Consider the following 18,504-nt stretch of genomic DNA (forward strand, 5'->3'; position numbering starts at 1 on the left):
GAAATGGTCTGAGGCTTATTTCTACACTGAGCAGAGTTCCAGCTGATACCTTAGCAGGATAGTTAGGGAATTAGAAGACTATTAGAAAATTGGTAACATGAAGTCTGAGGGGGGATTATGTGAACAGATTTCTAGAACTGAATACAGAATGGAAGGCAGGAGACATGGCAGGGAAGTGTCTTAATAAGGGATATAAAATGTTTCAGTCTGATAGTTATCATTTTTTCTTTCCAAATATCTTCTGCTTCCCCAAAAGCTCTAGAATACAGTGACCAACCAACAGGAATGGAGGTCATGCTGACTACATAATGCAAAATTCAGTTCACCAACCTTGACTGCTTATATCTACTGTTGACTATCCAAACTATCAAGCAAGCAGAAAAACCAAAACTATACCTTCACGTGGTATCATAACCAGGAAGTAAGAAAAGTTCCATCCAGGCTCCAATGCTATATTGATTTCATTGAACCACCTACATTATGAGAAAAGCAAAATACTTGGCTCTCTGATGGGTGATGGTGCTCTGCATGCTGTAAATGTGTTGCTTCCATTGGTTGATAAATAAAATGCTGATTGGCCAGTAGCCATGCAGGAAGTATAGGCAGGAAAAACAGACAAGGAGAATTCTGGGAAGAGGAAGGCTGAGTCAGGAATCGCCAACCAGACACAGAGGAAGCAAGATGTGAAGGCAGAACTGAGAAAAGGTACCAAGCCACCTGGCTAAACATAAATAAGAATTATGAGTTAATTTAAGTGTAAGAGCTAGTCAGTAATAGGCCTGAGCTAATGGCCAAGCAGTTTCAATTATAAGCTTCTGAGTGATTATTTTATAAGCGGCTACAGGGTCTGTAGGGCTGGGCAGGACGAGAGAAAACTTCAACTACAGCTCTCATCTGAATATGTACTAATGTCTGGATACATCTTCTTCAACTCTTTTGTGAATATTGCTATTCATGAAACTGAGAACAGTTTACTTAGGATTATCATATAGCATTCATCTCAAAAATTCAACCAAGAAATGTTATAGACTCACTGGTATTTTTCTTATTTCTTTTTACTGACACAAGCTGCATGATTATCATTTGAAGTATTAATTCTAAGTTGAATAATACCATCTCACAAGGCTAAAGAAATGTTTTCCTTGGAAATGTGTGGTGGTATTATATTCCCCAAAATATTGTGCACCCTAATAAACTTATCTGGAGTCATAGAACAGAACAGCCACTAGATATAGAGGCCAGAAAATGGTGGCACTCATGCCTTTAATCCTATCATTTGGGTGGCAGAGATTCATCCAGATCTCTATGAGTTTAAAGCCACATTGGAAACAGCCAGGCATGGTGACATACACCTTTAATCCCAGGAAGTTAGCCTTTAATCCCAGGAAGTGATGGCAGGGAGCAAAAAGTTATATAAAGCATGAAGACCAGGAACTAGGAACCTGATTAAGCTTTTAGGCTTTTGAGCAGCACAGTTCAACTGAGAGGCATCCAGTCTGAGGAAACAGGATCAGCTGAGGAATGGGCAAGGTGAGGTAGATGTGGCTTGTTCTGCTTCTCTGATCTTCTAGCATTCACCCTAATACCTGGCTTCAGGTTTGATTTTATTAATAAGACCCTTTATGATTCATGCTACAGAAATGGGCATATTCTAAGTAAGAAACAAGTTCATAGTGTTGTTTTACTAGAACTGGGATGTAGAAGCTTCAAAATCAAGAAGTGAATATTAGGCATGGTTTCTTTCACTATTATCCTTAGGGATCCACCAGTGATACTCTTGGTTTCTATCCCTAAGACTTGCCTTATCTGTATAAAAGTCAGGCTTTTACTCACAATTATGGCAATGGTATCATTGAGGTGGAATAGTTAAGAATGTTACCCTGAGAGAACCTTGTGTCTTCTTTGGAGAGGACAGCTAGTATATTTTAATTTTGTGAAGACAAGCTGAATCTCTTTAGGTTGAAACATGTTTGGCTACTGTCTTCCTTTGCAGGATAAAATGTTGAGGAAAACAGTGCACTGGTATGAGGTTGACCCTGAGTTAATTACACTGTCCTTACTAAGTTAAAGTAACTAACTATTCTGGTGGCTTTAGTCTGCTTTGTGTTGCTCTAACAAAATACGTGTGAACTATAAAAAGAATATGTTTTATTCAGCTCATAGTTTGGGAACTTCAAAGTCCAGGCATGGTCAGGCACACACATTAGGCTGGCCTCTGTCTGAGACATGTAGTAAATTCCAGCACATCCTGGCAGAAGAAAGTATGTGAAGAAAAGCCTTATCAACAAACCAGAAGTCAGGAGACACTGCCATCCCACTCTGGCTCACAATTAAAAAATGACTTCTTTGCCACCACATTTACCTTTATGCAATCTGGTGGTAGGAGTGGACTGGAGGAAGATGATCTATGTTAATGAGAGATGTTTTCTTATGAGACATCTGAAATATTCCATCTGGATTTTATGTATTACTAATTTTTAATTTCTCACTGTATATAACCATTGTACGTGGTATTATGTTGCAAAGAACTCTTTCATATGAGCATATATATTGTATGCAGCCTTAGAAAGAAAGTTGCAGGAACAGAATAGGTATTATGCTCTAGGTATTTTGCTTCAGTCTCATGAGAAAAAAACCTACTATAAATCATGAATGAAACAAGAAAAAAAGAGAAAAGAAAAAAATGATTTCCCATTATGCCTCATGTACAATTTCCACCAATTTCAAGGATAAGTCTTTAACATATGGACCTTTGTGTGACATTTAACATATAAGCCACAGCAGCTTTCCTTTTCTATAGTTTCAGGGAAGGGCTGGACAAATAAGGAAAAATCCTGAGAGAAAAGGAAAGCAAGCATAAAAAACCCAACAACTTTACACTTCAAAGGTTGGGCAGCCTGTGCTCCCTGTCCCTCAATCTTCCGGCTTGCTTCATTGACAAGAAACAAGAGCTAAAACTAGACTCCCACTAGTTTTTCTCCTTTGAGTTAAGGTAAGTTAAGGGCCAGGTAAGTGTGCAAGCCCTTTGGGAAGCTATCACCATCTCCTATAGGTCATCAACATATCTTAGTGACTAAGAGGAGTGTATTCCAATTTAAATACATGATTTCAGTGCAAGTGTCCCACATCCAGTTGGCCCTGGCTCTCTCCTACTTCACGTGCAGCTTCCGGCTTTACTGAGAACAGCTTCCATACCAGATGCAGAGATCTTGTATGGGTTTCTCCATCACCTCCGGCATCTTCATTCCTTCTCACGCCCATAATTCATTCTGTATTCTACATTACACATTGATTTTCGGCTCATCAGAATAAACCCTACCTGATCCAATCAGTATGCAGACTATGCAAATTCTATAAATAAGGAAGGCAAACACCAAGGAAGAAAAATGGAAAAAACAAAACCTCAGAAAATTCACACAACAGAGAAAAAAAGGGGGGTTGGGGAGAACAGACTGAAACATGAGCTAGTGTTCAGACCCTCAAAAAATCAGATATTAAAATTTTAGACAACTCTAACTAACCATTGTAGAGGAAGAATTAGAAATATCCCCAGAGCATAATAGAAACATTCTCTACTATATCCCAATTCTGCATCTAGAAAAGATCCAAGAAGGTACAGACCCCCTAGGATTCCCAAGGATTGCTTCTCTAAGGTAACCATACCCTTGCAATAGCCTATTCCTTCTCCTGAGCTACAGGCTTGATTTAATTACTTTCTGTTGAACAGAATATATGACAGAGGTGGTAAGATTGGCTTGCAAAAAGACTCAAAGAAAAGCAAGTAGTGTTATTATTTTATCATGAGTTTACCCTTGGTAATACCCACATGACTAAGATGTGATCTACTGCGCCATATCCAACAAGGTCTTGAGACTAGTCAACTACCAAGTGAGTGAAACTGTAGTGGATGCTTCCTCCTGTCCTGAGATGAATGCAGCTCTTTCTGAATACTCTGTAAAAATATGAGCTTCTGCACCAGAGAGCCCCAACCCAACCCCCACCATTCTCAGATACCTGACTGACAGAAAATATGAGTTTGCAAACGCCTTATGGGAAGAAGTTTCAGAGTAATTTGCAAAATGAAACAGATAATTAAAATAGTCTCCAATAATCTAATTACAACCCTCAGTGGAAATCAAATTCCTAATTTTAATTTTTTTAATGAATGTGGGCTATGATTACCTATAGTCACCCATTTATTCATCATTTCAATGTAATTGAAAGCCACGTCTACCAGATCCTGTTCTGAATACAAAATCACAAAAAGCCTAAGGTATTACAGTTTCACAAACAAATAATAAACAAGTGTAAAAGCCATTCTGAAAATCAGATAATGAAAAACAAACAGGCTAAGGAAGGAAAAGAGAGAAAGTGAGGCAAAAACACAGGTAGCAGGGGATTTTTGTTTGTTTTCTTGAGATAGGGTCTCTCTGTGTAGTCCTGGCTATCCTAGAACTCACTATGTATACCAGGCTGGCCTTGAACTCTGAGATCCACCCGCCTCTGCCTCCTGAGTGCTTGGATTAAAGATGTTGCCACCACCACCCAGCGAGGTAGCAATATTTAACAGATCTATTCTGAAAACATGACGTGTATAGTGATATTGTGTTCCCCAATATATTGTGCACCTTAATAAACTTATCTGGGGTCAGAGAACAGAACAGCCACTAGATACAGAGGCCACAAAACGGTGGCACACACACCTTTAATCCTAGCATTCCAAAAAAAGGCAGAGATGCATCCAGATCTCTGAGTTCAAAGCCATACTGGAAACAGCCAGGCAAGATGACTCATGCCTTTAATCCCAGGAAGTGATGGCAGAAAGCAGAAAGGTATATAAGACATGAGGACAAGGAACTAGAGCTTGGTTAAGATTTTAGGCTTTTGAGCAACAAACAGTTCAGCTGAGATTCATTCTGGATGAGGATTCAGCGGCTTCCAGTCTGAGGAAACAGGTTTAGCTCAGGAACTGGCAAGGTGAGGTGGCTGTGGCTTGTTCTGCTTCTCCGATCTTCCAGCATTCACCCCAATACCTGGCTCCAGGTTTATTTCTATTAATAAGACCTTTTAAGATTCGTGCCACACATGTGAGCAAAACCATGAAGTTATGAGGAAGTGATTCATACAGCATCAAAAGTGTATCCCATGCACAAGAAACAAAAGCATCTAGATGCAGGTTGTAAAATGCCATGGCAGCTTGGACTTCAGAGACAAATGAGTTCCTGGCTTTATAAGATGAGAGTGACATCCTGACAGTTTTAAGACGATCTTGAGTGCTGAATTGAAAAATGCATCATGGTGAGGGAGGGGCCAGGGTGATGAGCTGAAAAGCAAGGAGACTAATGAGAAAGTTTTGATATCAATGCCAGTGAAAGTACGGTGGTACAGACCAGAGTGGGAATGAGGAAGGACAGGTGAAATTGGCAGCTTCTGACAAAAGAATATTATCTGGTTTCAACTAAATGAATTTCTATGGTGTGTATTTATGAATGCCTACTGAAGACAGGTACCTATAATAAGTCAGTAAATCAGAAGAACTTGTGCTTCTAAAATCTTACTTTTCAAATATATGGTATCCACACTCCCCAGTATCTATATCCACCACTAGTGCATTACTTCCAGGAACTAAATGATAGTTTTTGATGACTTGTTAGTACTTTTAAATTAATTTTATTTCTTTGTTATGCTATATTTAATTAACAGAATATTTCCATGACAAGTTTGTTTTGAGACAATTCTGCATTATGATATCTGAGATAATTACTTATCCTTCCACTCTTTTGGGGTAACTCTGCCAACAGGAGACAGGTTCCATTCTACCCCCATCTGTGTCATATAAATTATATATCCAAGTAAACAGAAAGTGGTTCCACTAATTAGCATCATATTGCCATATTTGTCATGAAAATCCGATGAGGGCTTTTGGTGGCCCTGTCTTGCCACAACTTGTCGAATGCTTTGAGTCTTGAGACGGTTTAGTGCGTATCGGGCCAAGGGAAACATCACGATGTGTGAAACGATCACTTCTGATCGCAGCAATGGGTCTATTTCCAGAGACCTGGAAGACAAAATATAACATGGCAATGACATTTGATCTGTATTCAGTTCCTCCTTCATTTCAATGCTTCATCTGGGCCCCTAGATCCCTTAAACAGCCGTCAAGGACGGTGAAGGTTCCAAATTTCCAGTGCAGCCCTCTACCTTTTTCCAATTAATTTTTTGAGACAAAAGTTTCTCACTGCATCTTCTCATGGGTTCAGGATCTCCTGACTTTTTCCCATTGCTGGGATTAGATATGTACACAGCCACATACGGTATTTCCATAACTGCTAGGGATATAAACTCAGGTCCTCATGGTTATGCAGTGAACATTCTACCCAATAAGCTGTCTCTCCAAACCCAAGAATGTGACTTTCATGTTATGATGTCTGGATTCTAATTTCAGCTAAGCGGCTGGATGACTGCATAAATTTGAGCAGTTACTAAAAATCCCTGTGCTTCATCATCAGTGTCAAGCTGAGATAACAATATTGTGAAGACTGCATATAATATAACCCAAAGACCAACAAAGTAGAGAGTGTTAGATTTTTTCTTACTCATCAAAAGCAAGCAAAGGTGTCTTCTCCACAGGCAGAATCCAGACTTATTAACATGTCCAAGACAGCTACACAGGATCATTCCCCACAAACCACACTAGTTGAATATCCTATCTAAAATCTACTATACATTCTAGGTTTCCATCAGAATTACAGACAATCACAGCATCATCTCTTCCTCCTGTTCTTTTGCTTTTTCCTCTTTGGCCATTAGGAAAGAGCAGAATCAGAGTAACTTACGATAACTAGGTCTTTGTCTCATGCCTTCTGCTTTATAACAAACAGACTTCATTATTCCCCACATTGAGAAGCTGCAACCCACAAACTTTGCTCCATGACACTGGTTACACACATTATATTATATATATCATCCTTTAGTTATTCCTATATCTATGAAGCTCTTTCATCTACCTTGAGTTTTCTTATAATTAAGTTGGCTTCTGTGGTTAAGAATTTCCATTTAGAAATTCCTCTTTAGTTACATCCTATAAAAATAATGCTGTAATATTTGAATATAAGACATCCTTCATGGTCTCATATATTTGATCTCATGATCCGTAGTCTACTGGGACAGTTTGGAAAGTGGTGGAACCTTTAAGAGGTGGAGCCTAGCTGGAAAAAGTAAATTTCTAGCGTATAGACTTTGAAATTTATAGCAAAATTTGGCTTTCTAGCTCATGTTCTTGTCTTATCTTCCGGACATTCCTATGTCCCATATCAAATGTAAGAGAGTAGCTGGGGAACTGCTTAGGACTCTGCATTTCTGAAGTAAGTTCCATAGCATGTACCATTAGGCAAACACAAAGTAACACCAGCTCTAGGGTGCATCTAGCTCTAGATGCTCTTAGACTTTCCAAGGAGAGAATAATTTTTTTTTTTTTTTTTTTTTTGGTTTTTCGAGACAGGGTTTCTCTATGTAGCTTTGCGCCTTTCCTGGAACTCACTTGGTAGCCCAGGCTGGCCTCGAACTCACAGAGATCTACCTGCCTCTGCCTCCCAAGTGCTGGAATTAAAGGCATGCGCCACCACCGCCCGGCTTGAGAATCATTTTAAGGAGAGTGCTGCAGTAACTAAGCCCAGCATTGTGGTGAACTAATCTGAGTGTCCTGCAAGTTATACACACATCTTGGTATAAAGTTAGCCAACAGAAACAGTTGGCAGTATTTAAAGTCATTAAGAGTACTACCAATGCTGATGTTCTGCTGTATAATAAGTGCCATATTTTTTAAAGCTGAACTCTTGGACAACATTATTCAACTGTAGTGCCTTCATTTCCACCTGCTTTTATTTCTAGTGTTCTTTTTTCATAGCTTCAGGATATGAATGCAAAATAAGAAACAATAAAAAGGCAATCTTCTTGAAATGAAAATGTACATAACCTGTGGTGTCTTTAGTTCGTTTATATATGTCAGAGGATGCAAGGAGGGATTAAGTGTACACTGTGCAAAGTGTCTCCCATCATTACTACTTAAGCTTTCAGGCTTTTCATAACAAGAAATATGAGAACCCTGCAAAAAGAAAAGGTACTGGTACAAATGTTGAAAAATGGCTATATTTTACAAGTAATGGCATCATATCCTGACTCACTGAATTGATGCATTTGCTTAAGGCTAAATTTTATGTCACTTTATTAAGTCTAAAATGTTACATAAATGAATGCTACCTGAATAAAGAGAAAGGCAGATTATCACACTAAATTGATATTCCAGGAAGAAAGGACAACAGCCAGCACAAAGAACTTCTGATTTGATGTTCTCTGAGGCAAATGTTGCCTAATGGTGATGGTTGTTAAGATATGCCAACTCCTGCATGTTTTCTCTCCCACCACCCCCTTCTTTTATTTTATATTGAATGTCAATCAGGTCTAGTATTTCCTCAAAGAGGATACTATTTGTTTGTTTGATACCATGTTCTAAAGATTCTAAATGGGTGATCCTGTTGTTAAGTAACTGAAGCCACTCATAGAACATAAAATTTCCAGTAAGAAATAGCAAGGGCATGAATATACAGTCTATCAACAAAGGTCTCAAATGTGCTAGTCCCTTATTGCAGCTAGCCATCTTGTTTCTTCATCCAGTCCTCAGCTTTGTATAGCAAGGCCAGAGTTCTCTTGCATACATGTGAAAATTACAATCATCTCAGGATCCACTTCTTGCCGAGGAAACTCTCAGAATTTAAGTAACTAGATGGAATGCAGTGGTAGTTACACTAACTTTTAACTACATTCTAGTAATTGGAATGAATAATCAAACTCTAGTTTTACTAATTTGACACTGATTAGAATCAGAAAGCATCCTTTTTTTTCAGTACTTTTCCATAGCATATACCTATTTCACTTTTCTGTTAGATATGGGTAAGAGCTACTTGAAAATAGGACTACAGGGTCATCCACATTTGGGAAAATATAAAGGCACCAGACAGTTTGAAAGACTTCTATGGTACTTAATGTACTGCAATGATTCTTTAACAAGGATGGCATGTGGCACTTTCTAAACTTAGCTGAGGATACCATGCTTTTTCTGCCTAGAGTATATCTATATTAAGATTTTTCTAGAATAGCTCAGGGGAACACCAAAAGATGGCTCTACATTCCAAATCCTATTACATCACTGTATCCTTTCCTATGGCTTAATAGGCCCAGAAGGCATTTCATGAACCACATAGTTTAACACATGACTGAAGGGGTATAGGCAGCATGGTAAATCAAGTGTCTTAACATCCATAGAAGAGAATATGTGTAGTATTCATTATATGATTGAGATTCATAAAGTTTCAGTACTTGTGCAGATGTTTTTCTTGTCTCCATATCCACTTTGAAAAAATAAATATCTTGTGAATAAACTGAAAACATGACACTGAAGAGGCCAGTGGAATTATATTGATAACCTCTTTGAAATGAAATTTAGAATTTCCACATTTATATCAGTGATATACTTAGCTAAGAGTGAGCATTAAAACATTTAACTATTAGAAAACAACAGCATTTTAATTTTAAAAGAGCACTTACTAGTCTACATTTTAAATTATAATTATTTTAATTGCTAACTAGAACTCAAGGCAGTAAGGGTGCAATCTAAATATCAAGTTTAACGAAATGTCAAATTCAGATTATGACTACTGTTTTCTAAAATTTCCAGAATTTTTTCAGCTTACAGTATCTTTGCTCTCCCAAATTTGCTTCAGATTTCCCTATAAATTATATCTCTTTGTGTAAGACTCTTTATGTTGCTGACATCACCTGACCAACTGAGAGGGCATTTGCAGAGAAATTTCCCTTGACAAAATGAGCATGTCACAAGCCTGAGGCAGCAGTGAACAGAGCTATGCAGGGGCTTTACCAGGCCATCCTTTACCCGAATTCCCCTCCCTCCTTCAACTCTCCTAACGGTCGGTCAGTGAACTTCTTGAAAACTCTTCACAGATGTAAGCAATTGACCTTCTTTCCCTTCTCCCACTTTGGATTCATTACTTGAGAACAAGGAAGATTAGCCGGAGGGTCCAACTTGGTTAATGGATTTCCCCCTGCAGACGCTTCCGGAGAAACAGTTCAACAGGATGAATTCTTGTGGCAGGATGTTCACTTTTGTGAACTGATACGTCTAAGTTTATATTTTAAGTTCCTGAGGGAGAGATGCTGAAGGAAAGAGCAAGCCTTAAAGAGTCTAGATGTATGAAACAAAAATACAGAGCACAGACTCTTAAAATAAAAATTCCTAAGAGAATTCTAGTTTGAGAAAGATTTCTAGGCTTCGGGGTTCCCTTTCATTAATCCAACAGATGTCAGAATTTCATTGGCCCAAAGGGTACTAGATTAACATTGTTTTTAGTAAAACAAGTAAGTCTGCTATGTAAATAGGTCATAATTTTAATCATAATCAAAGGATATAGCTTAAACCACTTGATCCTGATAGAGTATTTGGCTACTTGCATACAAAATCTATTGTAGTATGTTCAGGTCATTCAAACTGTCAGATTTGAAAAAATCTAGAAATTACTTTAAATTGCCCTTTGTCGCACTTGTCTTTGGGGTGTGTTGCTGACTAATCATACCTTGATGAAATAAATACTCACTGAGAAACAAAGTAGATAAAGGAGGCTGGATTTTATACAGACCTATTCCTTTTTCCTTTTTCTTTCTTTCTTTCTTTCTTTTTTTTTTTTTTTTTTTTTTTTTTTTTTTTTTTTTTTTTTTTTTGGTGTGTGTGTGTCTGTTTTAAGATATGGTCTCACTATATAGACTAATCTAGCTTCAAAGTCATGATACTCCCATTTGTGCCAGCATGCTTGGCTCAGGTCTGACATTTTCACTAACAAGAGAATCAGAAAGCTTAACTTACATACCTAAGAAAAAAGAGGAACAAATATGAAGGTAGAGAACAAGTAAGGCACATTAACACCCTGACCAGCTCTCAAACAACACAACACTGAATGGAAAATGGGAGAATTCTTTTATCAATGGAATTTTTTTATTCATTTTACATATCAATCACAGACCTTCCTCTCCTTCTTCCTGCCTTCCCTCCAAATCACCCCCTAATCCCTCTTCCAAAAAGGCCAAGTCTCCCATGGGGAGTTTGCAGAGCCTGGTTCATTTGGTAGAGGCAGACAAATGTGTAGCTTGAACTGCTTAAGGGGCCCCCTGGCAGTAGGATCAGGATCTATCCCTGGTGCATGAGCTGGCTTTTTGAGAGAATTCTTAAGAATTAAGGACGTTAATCTCTGACACAGATAAAATTGATAATGAATGCCATCCCCCAAATAAACAACTATGTTAATAATATATCTATAGGTAGTTTGAGAGGAAGTATAAAACCTCTTTAGGTAACAAGGACCAATGAACTAAATTCTTCTGTCTATAATATTCCATTTCTAAAGTTTCAAGTAAATATCTTTTATCACTAAAGAGAGAGAAACATGTTAGGGGTAATGGTAACTATGTGGGAATGAATACATGCTCACCTCTGTGGTGGTATTCTAATTGTACTGAAATGTGATTTTGATTGTATGTTAATAAATAAAGTTGCCCAGAGGTCAGAGCTATTAGAGCCATAGCAAGAGTGTGGCGGTGGTGGTACACGCCTTTAATCCCAGCACTTGGTAGAAGAGCTAGGTAGATCTCTGTGTGTTCAGGGATACAGCCAGCATTGGAGACATATGCCTTTAAGACTTGGGGGGGCTGTACATACAGACAGTGATGAGGCAGTCACGTGTTTGGGTTTACAACCAATGAGAAGGCAGAACAAAAAGACTATGAAAAGGCATACACACAGGAAGTAGCTTTTTTTCGGAGAGCTAGGACCACCGCAGAAGGAAGGGTGAGATTTTAGCTCTGAGCTCTGACTTCTCGGCTTTCTCTTTTACATTGGTTCTGTGTTTCTTATTTAATAAGACGGTTGGTTACATCTACACACCTCTTTTGTACATTTAAATTTTTCATGTATGTATGCATGTGTATGAGTTTGCATGTAGTTTATGAGCATGTATGTGTGTGCAGGTGCACAAGTATAACATGGGACACCTAAGGATAATGCCTGGTGTTGGTTCTATTGCTTTCCACTTTATTCCCTTGAGAAGGGTCCCTCACTGAATCTGGAGCTAGGCTGGTGGACAGCAAGCTTTAACAATCTCCTGTGTACATCTCCTATAAGATGGGGTTACAGGCATGTCCCTGGACTATATGTGGCTTTTAATGTGAGTCTTAGGGATTTGAACTAAGGTCACCATGCTTCCCAGCATGTGTTTTTACCTGTTAAGCCATCTCACTAGTCCTTAACTCCACCCCTTTCCTGCAACTGCATGTTTCTAGAACTAAAAGTTTCTCTTCAAGGCTTCACTATGAAAATATTAGAAACTCCTAGCTAACTAGCATTGTGATTATGTAGTTGCTTAAACATACAAATGTGCCCCTGCCACATAATAGAGCCTACTAAATAAATACCAGTGTCAAGAAAACTGAGAAAAAAAATCACTCTTTCCAGGAATCCTCAATTAGAAGAAAAGATGGACAGGTAACCATAAAGTGACTGAATATGGTCAGGATGTTAAATCATCAAAAATAAAAGACCTCACACCAGCCCAAAGATCCCAGGAAAAAGGAACTTTTGCCTAAACTACATTCTAGAGTAGATTCAGTCAGACTAAAATAAAAATGGAAAATAGAAGCTTGTTATTCAAGGCTTTTTCACAATTATCAAGGGTAAAACTTGGCTTTCAAATACTTTCTCTTTAAAAATGACCTTCAAATTCCATCATATGTAAACTGGGATCATCACCTTTACTGTCACATTCATAGAAAGAGCACATGTAATGAAACTATACAAGCACCAAAGTGAAGTACAAATTCCGTAGCTTTTTGTCAATTATATAATAATACATTTAATTTTTTTACATTTATTATTCTGTATATGTATGTAGGAAGGTATGTACAGGACCCAGCATATGTGTAGAGGCCTGAGTACAACTTGTAACAGTTAGTTCTCTCCTACCTTTCAGTAGGTCTTGGGCGATCAAACTCAGACCATTAGGATCGGTGGCAAAAATCTTTACTCACTGAACCATCTAGCCAGCCCTACAACTTGTCCTTGACTGGAGGTAAGGTTCTTTCTTCCTCTTTCCTGTTCTCCATTCCAATCTTTCCAGATGTAACCCTAGTTCTGCTGCAGCCTGCTGTCTGAACCCCTGCTCCCTGCCCACCTTCATTCCCTTAGAACTGGGTCTCTTGGAATTGAGAGACAGAGGGTTAACCAAGGAATAAATAATACAGAACAGATAGTTACAGGGGCAGGGGGAAGAAACCATACCACCACAACAAAAGATAATAAGAATTCAGCCCTCATCAAAACCTCCAAATATTAATGGTCTAAATTCCCCCATTAAAAGGACAGGGTCTAAAAAATAGAAAACAAGATCCATCTTTCTGAAGCTTCAACAAACATTATTTTAGAGGAAAAGATATTCTAAGCAAATACAACCAAGAAGTAAGCAGATGTAGCTATTATAACACTTGACAGAACACAGATCAAATCAAAACTAATCAGAAGAGAAGACACTACATACTCATTAAAGGGAAAATCCATCAAGAGGGTATTACAATTCTCAATATTTATGCACCAAAAATAAGGACATCCAAGTTCATAAAAGAAACACAATTACAAATAAAATCATATATCAACTGTAACACAGTGATACTGGATGACTTCAAGACCTCACTCTCTCCAGCAGACAGGTCATCCAGACAAAAGTAAACAGAAAATTCAGGAGTTAAATGGAGTCATAAATCAAACGGACTACAGACATCTACAAAGCATGCTACCTAAAGACTAGAGAATATACTTTCTTCTAAGTAGCTTCCACCAAAAGCTGAAAATTGATCTATCAGCTATATAATTCTTTTATAGATTCTCAAAGGACTGTATCTTACTACAGAGAAACTTAATCATCAATGTTCATTGCTGCTCTACTCATAATAGCAAGAAACTGGGAAAGGCCTAGATATCCTCATGAGTGAATAATGAAAATGTCACAAATTTATACAATGGAATATTATTCAGCTGTTAATAATTATCTTTAGTAAGGTAACCCACACATAAAAAAGACAAATATATGCATATTTTCTTTTATAGGTAAATGTTAGCTTTTATAGTTTAGACATTTGTGTTTCAATCTGAACAAAGAAGTTAGGTGGTTAGTAAGGTAGTAGGTAAGAGGAAGGAATCTTCCAAGAAAAAAGAAATAGAATATAGTGTCATAAAGACATAAAGGTAAATGACAATAGCGGGATTAAATGGGGGGGGGCTGGGAGGCCACGGTAAAAGAGGGAATGCAGGGAAGGAAAACTAATCCTAAGGGCTTTTATAAAGCTGAATGGAAATCTTTTACTGAAGGAACTCCCTAAAATATATACATATATGTAAAGTATTTAAATGGCATCAGCATATACCGGGAAAGATAATGCTCCAACTAGACATCTTATTCAGCCAAGTAAAACCTCTACCAGGAATGGGCTACAATTTCTTTAATTGTTGCCACAAGGCATACATGCAACCCCCCTAAACATCAAGAGGAGATTGTCAAGGCATTAGTTATTTGCCATAATCTGATGGTAAAGCCCTATCGTTGATCACACAATTTACTTATGCCTTCAGACATGAAGAAATTAGGCAGGTACCCAACACTCCTACTGACTAGTATTCAAAGTGCTGGATGGTACTTTGTATGGCACCAGGGGAGAAAAATTAATGCACAATAAATATAGTGTCACCAAGCTACAAACTTTGCAACCTACGAAAGAAAAGAGGTATGCTTGCAAGATATCCTGGTGCAATAGTGCCACAAATATTACAGGAGTAAACAACTATTTTCTGATTGGATTTAAGGCCAATTGCATGAAATGCTAATCTACACCTGACACTACTAAAGTGGCCACATACCAAGGAATAGACAGGTCGTGAGCCTAGGGAAAATCTTACTACTATTACTCTGCTAAAGGAGCATGGAAATAAAATGACTCCAAATGACATACTCTTATAGCCACAGAGCAGAGCACCATTCAACCTTCATCAGAAAAGCAATTGGTCATTAACAAAAAGATCCACACTGGACAACATACAGAGACTGAGAGACTTTGGAGCATTCAACACTAAATGAATTATTTTTATCAAACCTCTCCCTTTGAGGATTGGAGATCTACATTAAATAGCCAGGTGTGGTGGACTCTAAGGAAACAGTTTCTTCCAGATATAACAAAACTGACTCAGATATGAACTCCCAGAGACTGTGGTAGCATGCACAAGACCTTCATGATTTCAAACCAGATAAAATGCTAGCACTGAAAAGAAGAAATAGACACAGTTTCAGAACTAACCAAGGAGCTATTTGCAATTGATACCTGCTGGGAAAGGAAATAATCAGTTTTCTCCAATGGAATGACACTGGGTATATATACAACACTCCAGGGCAGCCCTACTCCCACCCTCCAGGATTAGTTGGTCAACACAAGTGACTCCATGAAATGTTTTAGTATGTGTGCACAGTTTTTGTTTTCATTTGTTGTATTGCTTTTTTTTTCTAGTTTGTTTTTATTTTCATTTTTCTTTAGTTTTTCCTGAGGTTTTGTTGTTTTTGTTTTGTTTTGTTTTTTTATGAAACAGAGATCATGAAATTGTTTGGGTATGGAGAACGGGAGGACCTAGAAGTTGAAGGAGGGGAATGAATAAGTTCAAAATATATTGCATAAAATATTTTAAATTGCAAAACTGAAAAAGTTCTAGAATGAACCTCAAATTTTAATTGGCATTATTGTTTTTAATATTATAAAATTATGGAAGATAAGCTTCAGAGACTTCTTTAAGAAGAAATAAAATTGATAAAACTGACTAGACAAAAAATAGTAAGCAGAGTTAAGATCATTTGAATTTAATTGTATTTACAATTAACATTATCCACAGTGGGGCCATTTGCTTTCGATTTCATGATGCTGGAGGATCATTAGTAATTTTATACACCAGAAAAAATACATTAAAAAACTGGGGCAATGATAGATATTATATATGATTATTACAAATTAATACATATATCTTAATAACAGAAATACTGAAAAAATCACTTTAAGCCATGAATCACATATTTGATCAAGATTTGGAATTAAACTAGTTAATTAAAATCTTCTTTAATATGCCTCACAATCACTGCCAAATACTGGTAATAAAAGTTTACAAATAGTATCTTCCAAAATATTGGCAATACAAAAAATATTGATGAAGGCATATACCCATATGCTAAGTTGAAGAAACCCTAAATAAAATATCCATTTATTCAACTTTAGGAAATATTTGCAGAACAAAAAAACACTTAAGGCAAATAGTGATTTTATATAGTATAAACATATACAACGGGATACCGTTATAGAATGGTAAAGGGCAAGGTGGAAGAAGCTTGCTCCATGGGCATCTATTTAGCTTTAGATAAATAGTCAAAGAACTCTGCCCATTTCTTATGTACCACCCAGATTCCTGTCAATCATTCTCTATAAAGTGTTAGTGCAAAGAATACTGACATCTCTTGACTACCAAAATGATCACTTAGATCACATTTTTTTTTTTTGCATTTGATTGCAATAATAGTAACTATGCTCCCCTCCTCTGAAAAACCTATTAGCTTCTGTGATCCTCTCTGAGTTTTATTCCCATCTCTATGGCAATTTAAAGATTCACAATCCTTGCTGAAGGTGTGGCATGGTTAGTAACGTACTTTTTACAAGCATAAGGGTCTGAGTTTGTCTCTCTAGCATCCACACTCTGCTGTGGAGGCAGAGAAAAGTGGACTCCTGGAGCTTGTTGGCTAGTTAGTCTTGCCTAATTGATGACACTTCCAGGTTCACTCAGAGCTCAGAGACTTTGTTTAGAAAAATATGCTTAAGTGATTTAAGAAAATAATCACAATAAATGCTGGGCATGCAAAGCACAGTACACAAACACATACACACTTGCATTCACATGTGAGAACATTATTTTCTATTAGCTCTTGAACTATAAAAGCTTATCACAAATCTTGCATGTTTACTTCTGGCTGCATAGAATGGCTTATGCCTATAATCCCAGCACCCGGGAGGCTGATTCAGGACTGATCTGAGTTCAAGACCATTTTCAGCTACATAGTGAGTTCAAGGTCATCCTTTGATACTAAGTGAAACCATATTTTAAAAATGGTTTCTTCGAGCCCGGGCGGTGGTGGCACACGCGTTTAATCCCAGCACTCAGGAGGCAGAGGCAGGCGGATCTCTGTGAGTTTGAGGCCAGTCTGGTCTACAAAGCGAGTTCCAGGAAAGGCACAAAGCTACACAGGGAAACCCTGTCTCAAAAAATAAAAAAAAAATTAAAATAAATAAAAATAAATGGTTTCTTCTATTTAACTTTCTGTATTTCTCTTTTTCTAGATACTAACAATCATTATGGTAGATGATTACCAAACTATATCTCCAGATATGAATCTTCAATTCCAGAGAAATACATTAAAATCCCTTTTAAAATCACCCCAACAGCACTCAGGACAGGGAAGCAGGCAGGCTAACTAGCTACCTTCACCTCTTCTGCCTCTCCTTCCAATCCCCCTGACTCACCAGCAGCTCCACAGCCAACCACCTGCTATGGCCTCTCCTTCATCTCTGCCCCATCTACAGCACATCACATAGATCTTATCCTCCAATCTTCTTTTTACTCATCTTTGTCTCAGCCCCCAAATGGAGCAGGCATTGGCTGGGAAAAAAACCAGCCAAGGCTGTCAGTGAAGCAAATAGGCCAAATAAGCAGCTAGGCAGGCTAAGTGCAGATCTTCATCTTTCCCTCCATTCCTCAAAATGTAATACTCCATTCTTATCCTCAACTCTGTAGCAGATGACCTCTCTTCACTGTGGCCTCTCCTCACTCTCTGCACCGATTCACTGGAGACTAAACATTGTTCCTAGCAGAACATTCCACTTCTCTCTCTTTTATGGACAGCCTCACCAAATGGACTCTTGCCAAGAGACATCATCCAGACCAAAAAAAATAAAATAAAATAAAAAATAAACAGAGAAATTCTGGGGCTAACTGATGTCATAAACTAAATGGACCTAATGGATACTTACAAACACACAAAAATATATATACCTTCTTCTCAGCAGCTCCTGGAACTTTCTCAAAAAATTGGCTACATACTTGCACACAAATCAAGTCTCAACAGATGTAAGCAACTGAATGACACCCTATGTCCTATCTGACTATCATGGATTAAAGCAGATTAAAGCTGGATATCAACAATAACAGAAAACAACAGAAAGCTTACAAACTCATGGAAACTGAAGAAGTCACTAGGAATGAAAAATGGGTCAAGACAGATGGAAATTATGAGAGAAATAAGACTTTCCTAGATT

The 18,504-nt window shown here is 37.7% G+C and overlaps 1 protein-coding gene across 1 annotated transcript in view; it reads right to left on the reverse strand.

Moving 5' to 3' along the window:
• Window positions 1–5,654: 5,654 nt before the first annotated feature.
• LOC114689841 (cytochrome c oxidase subunit 7B, mitochondrial) overlaps window positions 5,655–18,504 on the reverse strand; it is a 100,065-nt gene continuing 87,215 nt past the window's right edge. The window contains exon 3 of the mRNA XM_028864282.2: window positions 5,655–6,058. Coding sequence (XP_028720115.2) covers window positions 5,761–6,003 — 243 coding nt within the window. The 5' untranslated portion in view covers window positions 6,004–6,058 and the 3' untranslated portion in view covers window positions 5,655–5,760. The remainder of the gene's footprint in view (window positions 6,059–18,504) is intronic.

This window comes from Peromyscus leucopus, chromosome 10, assembly GCF_004664715.2.
Source record: "Peromyscus leucopus breed LL Stock chromosome 10, UCI_PerLeu_2.1, whole genome shotgun sequence".
In the NCBI taxonomy this organism is placed as follows: domain Eukaryota; kingdom Metazoa; phylum Chordata; class Mammalia; order Rodentia; family Cricetidae; genus Peromyscus; species Peromyscus leucopus.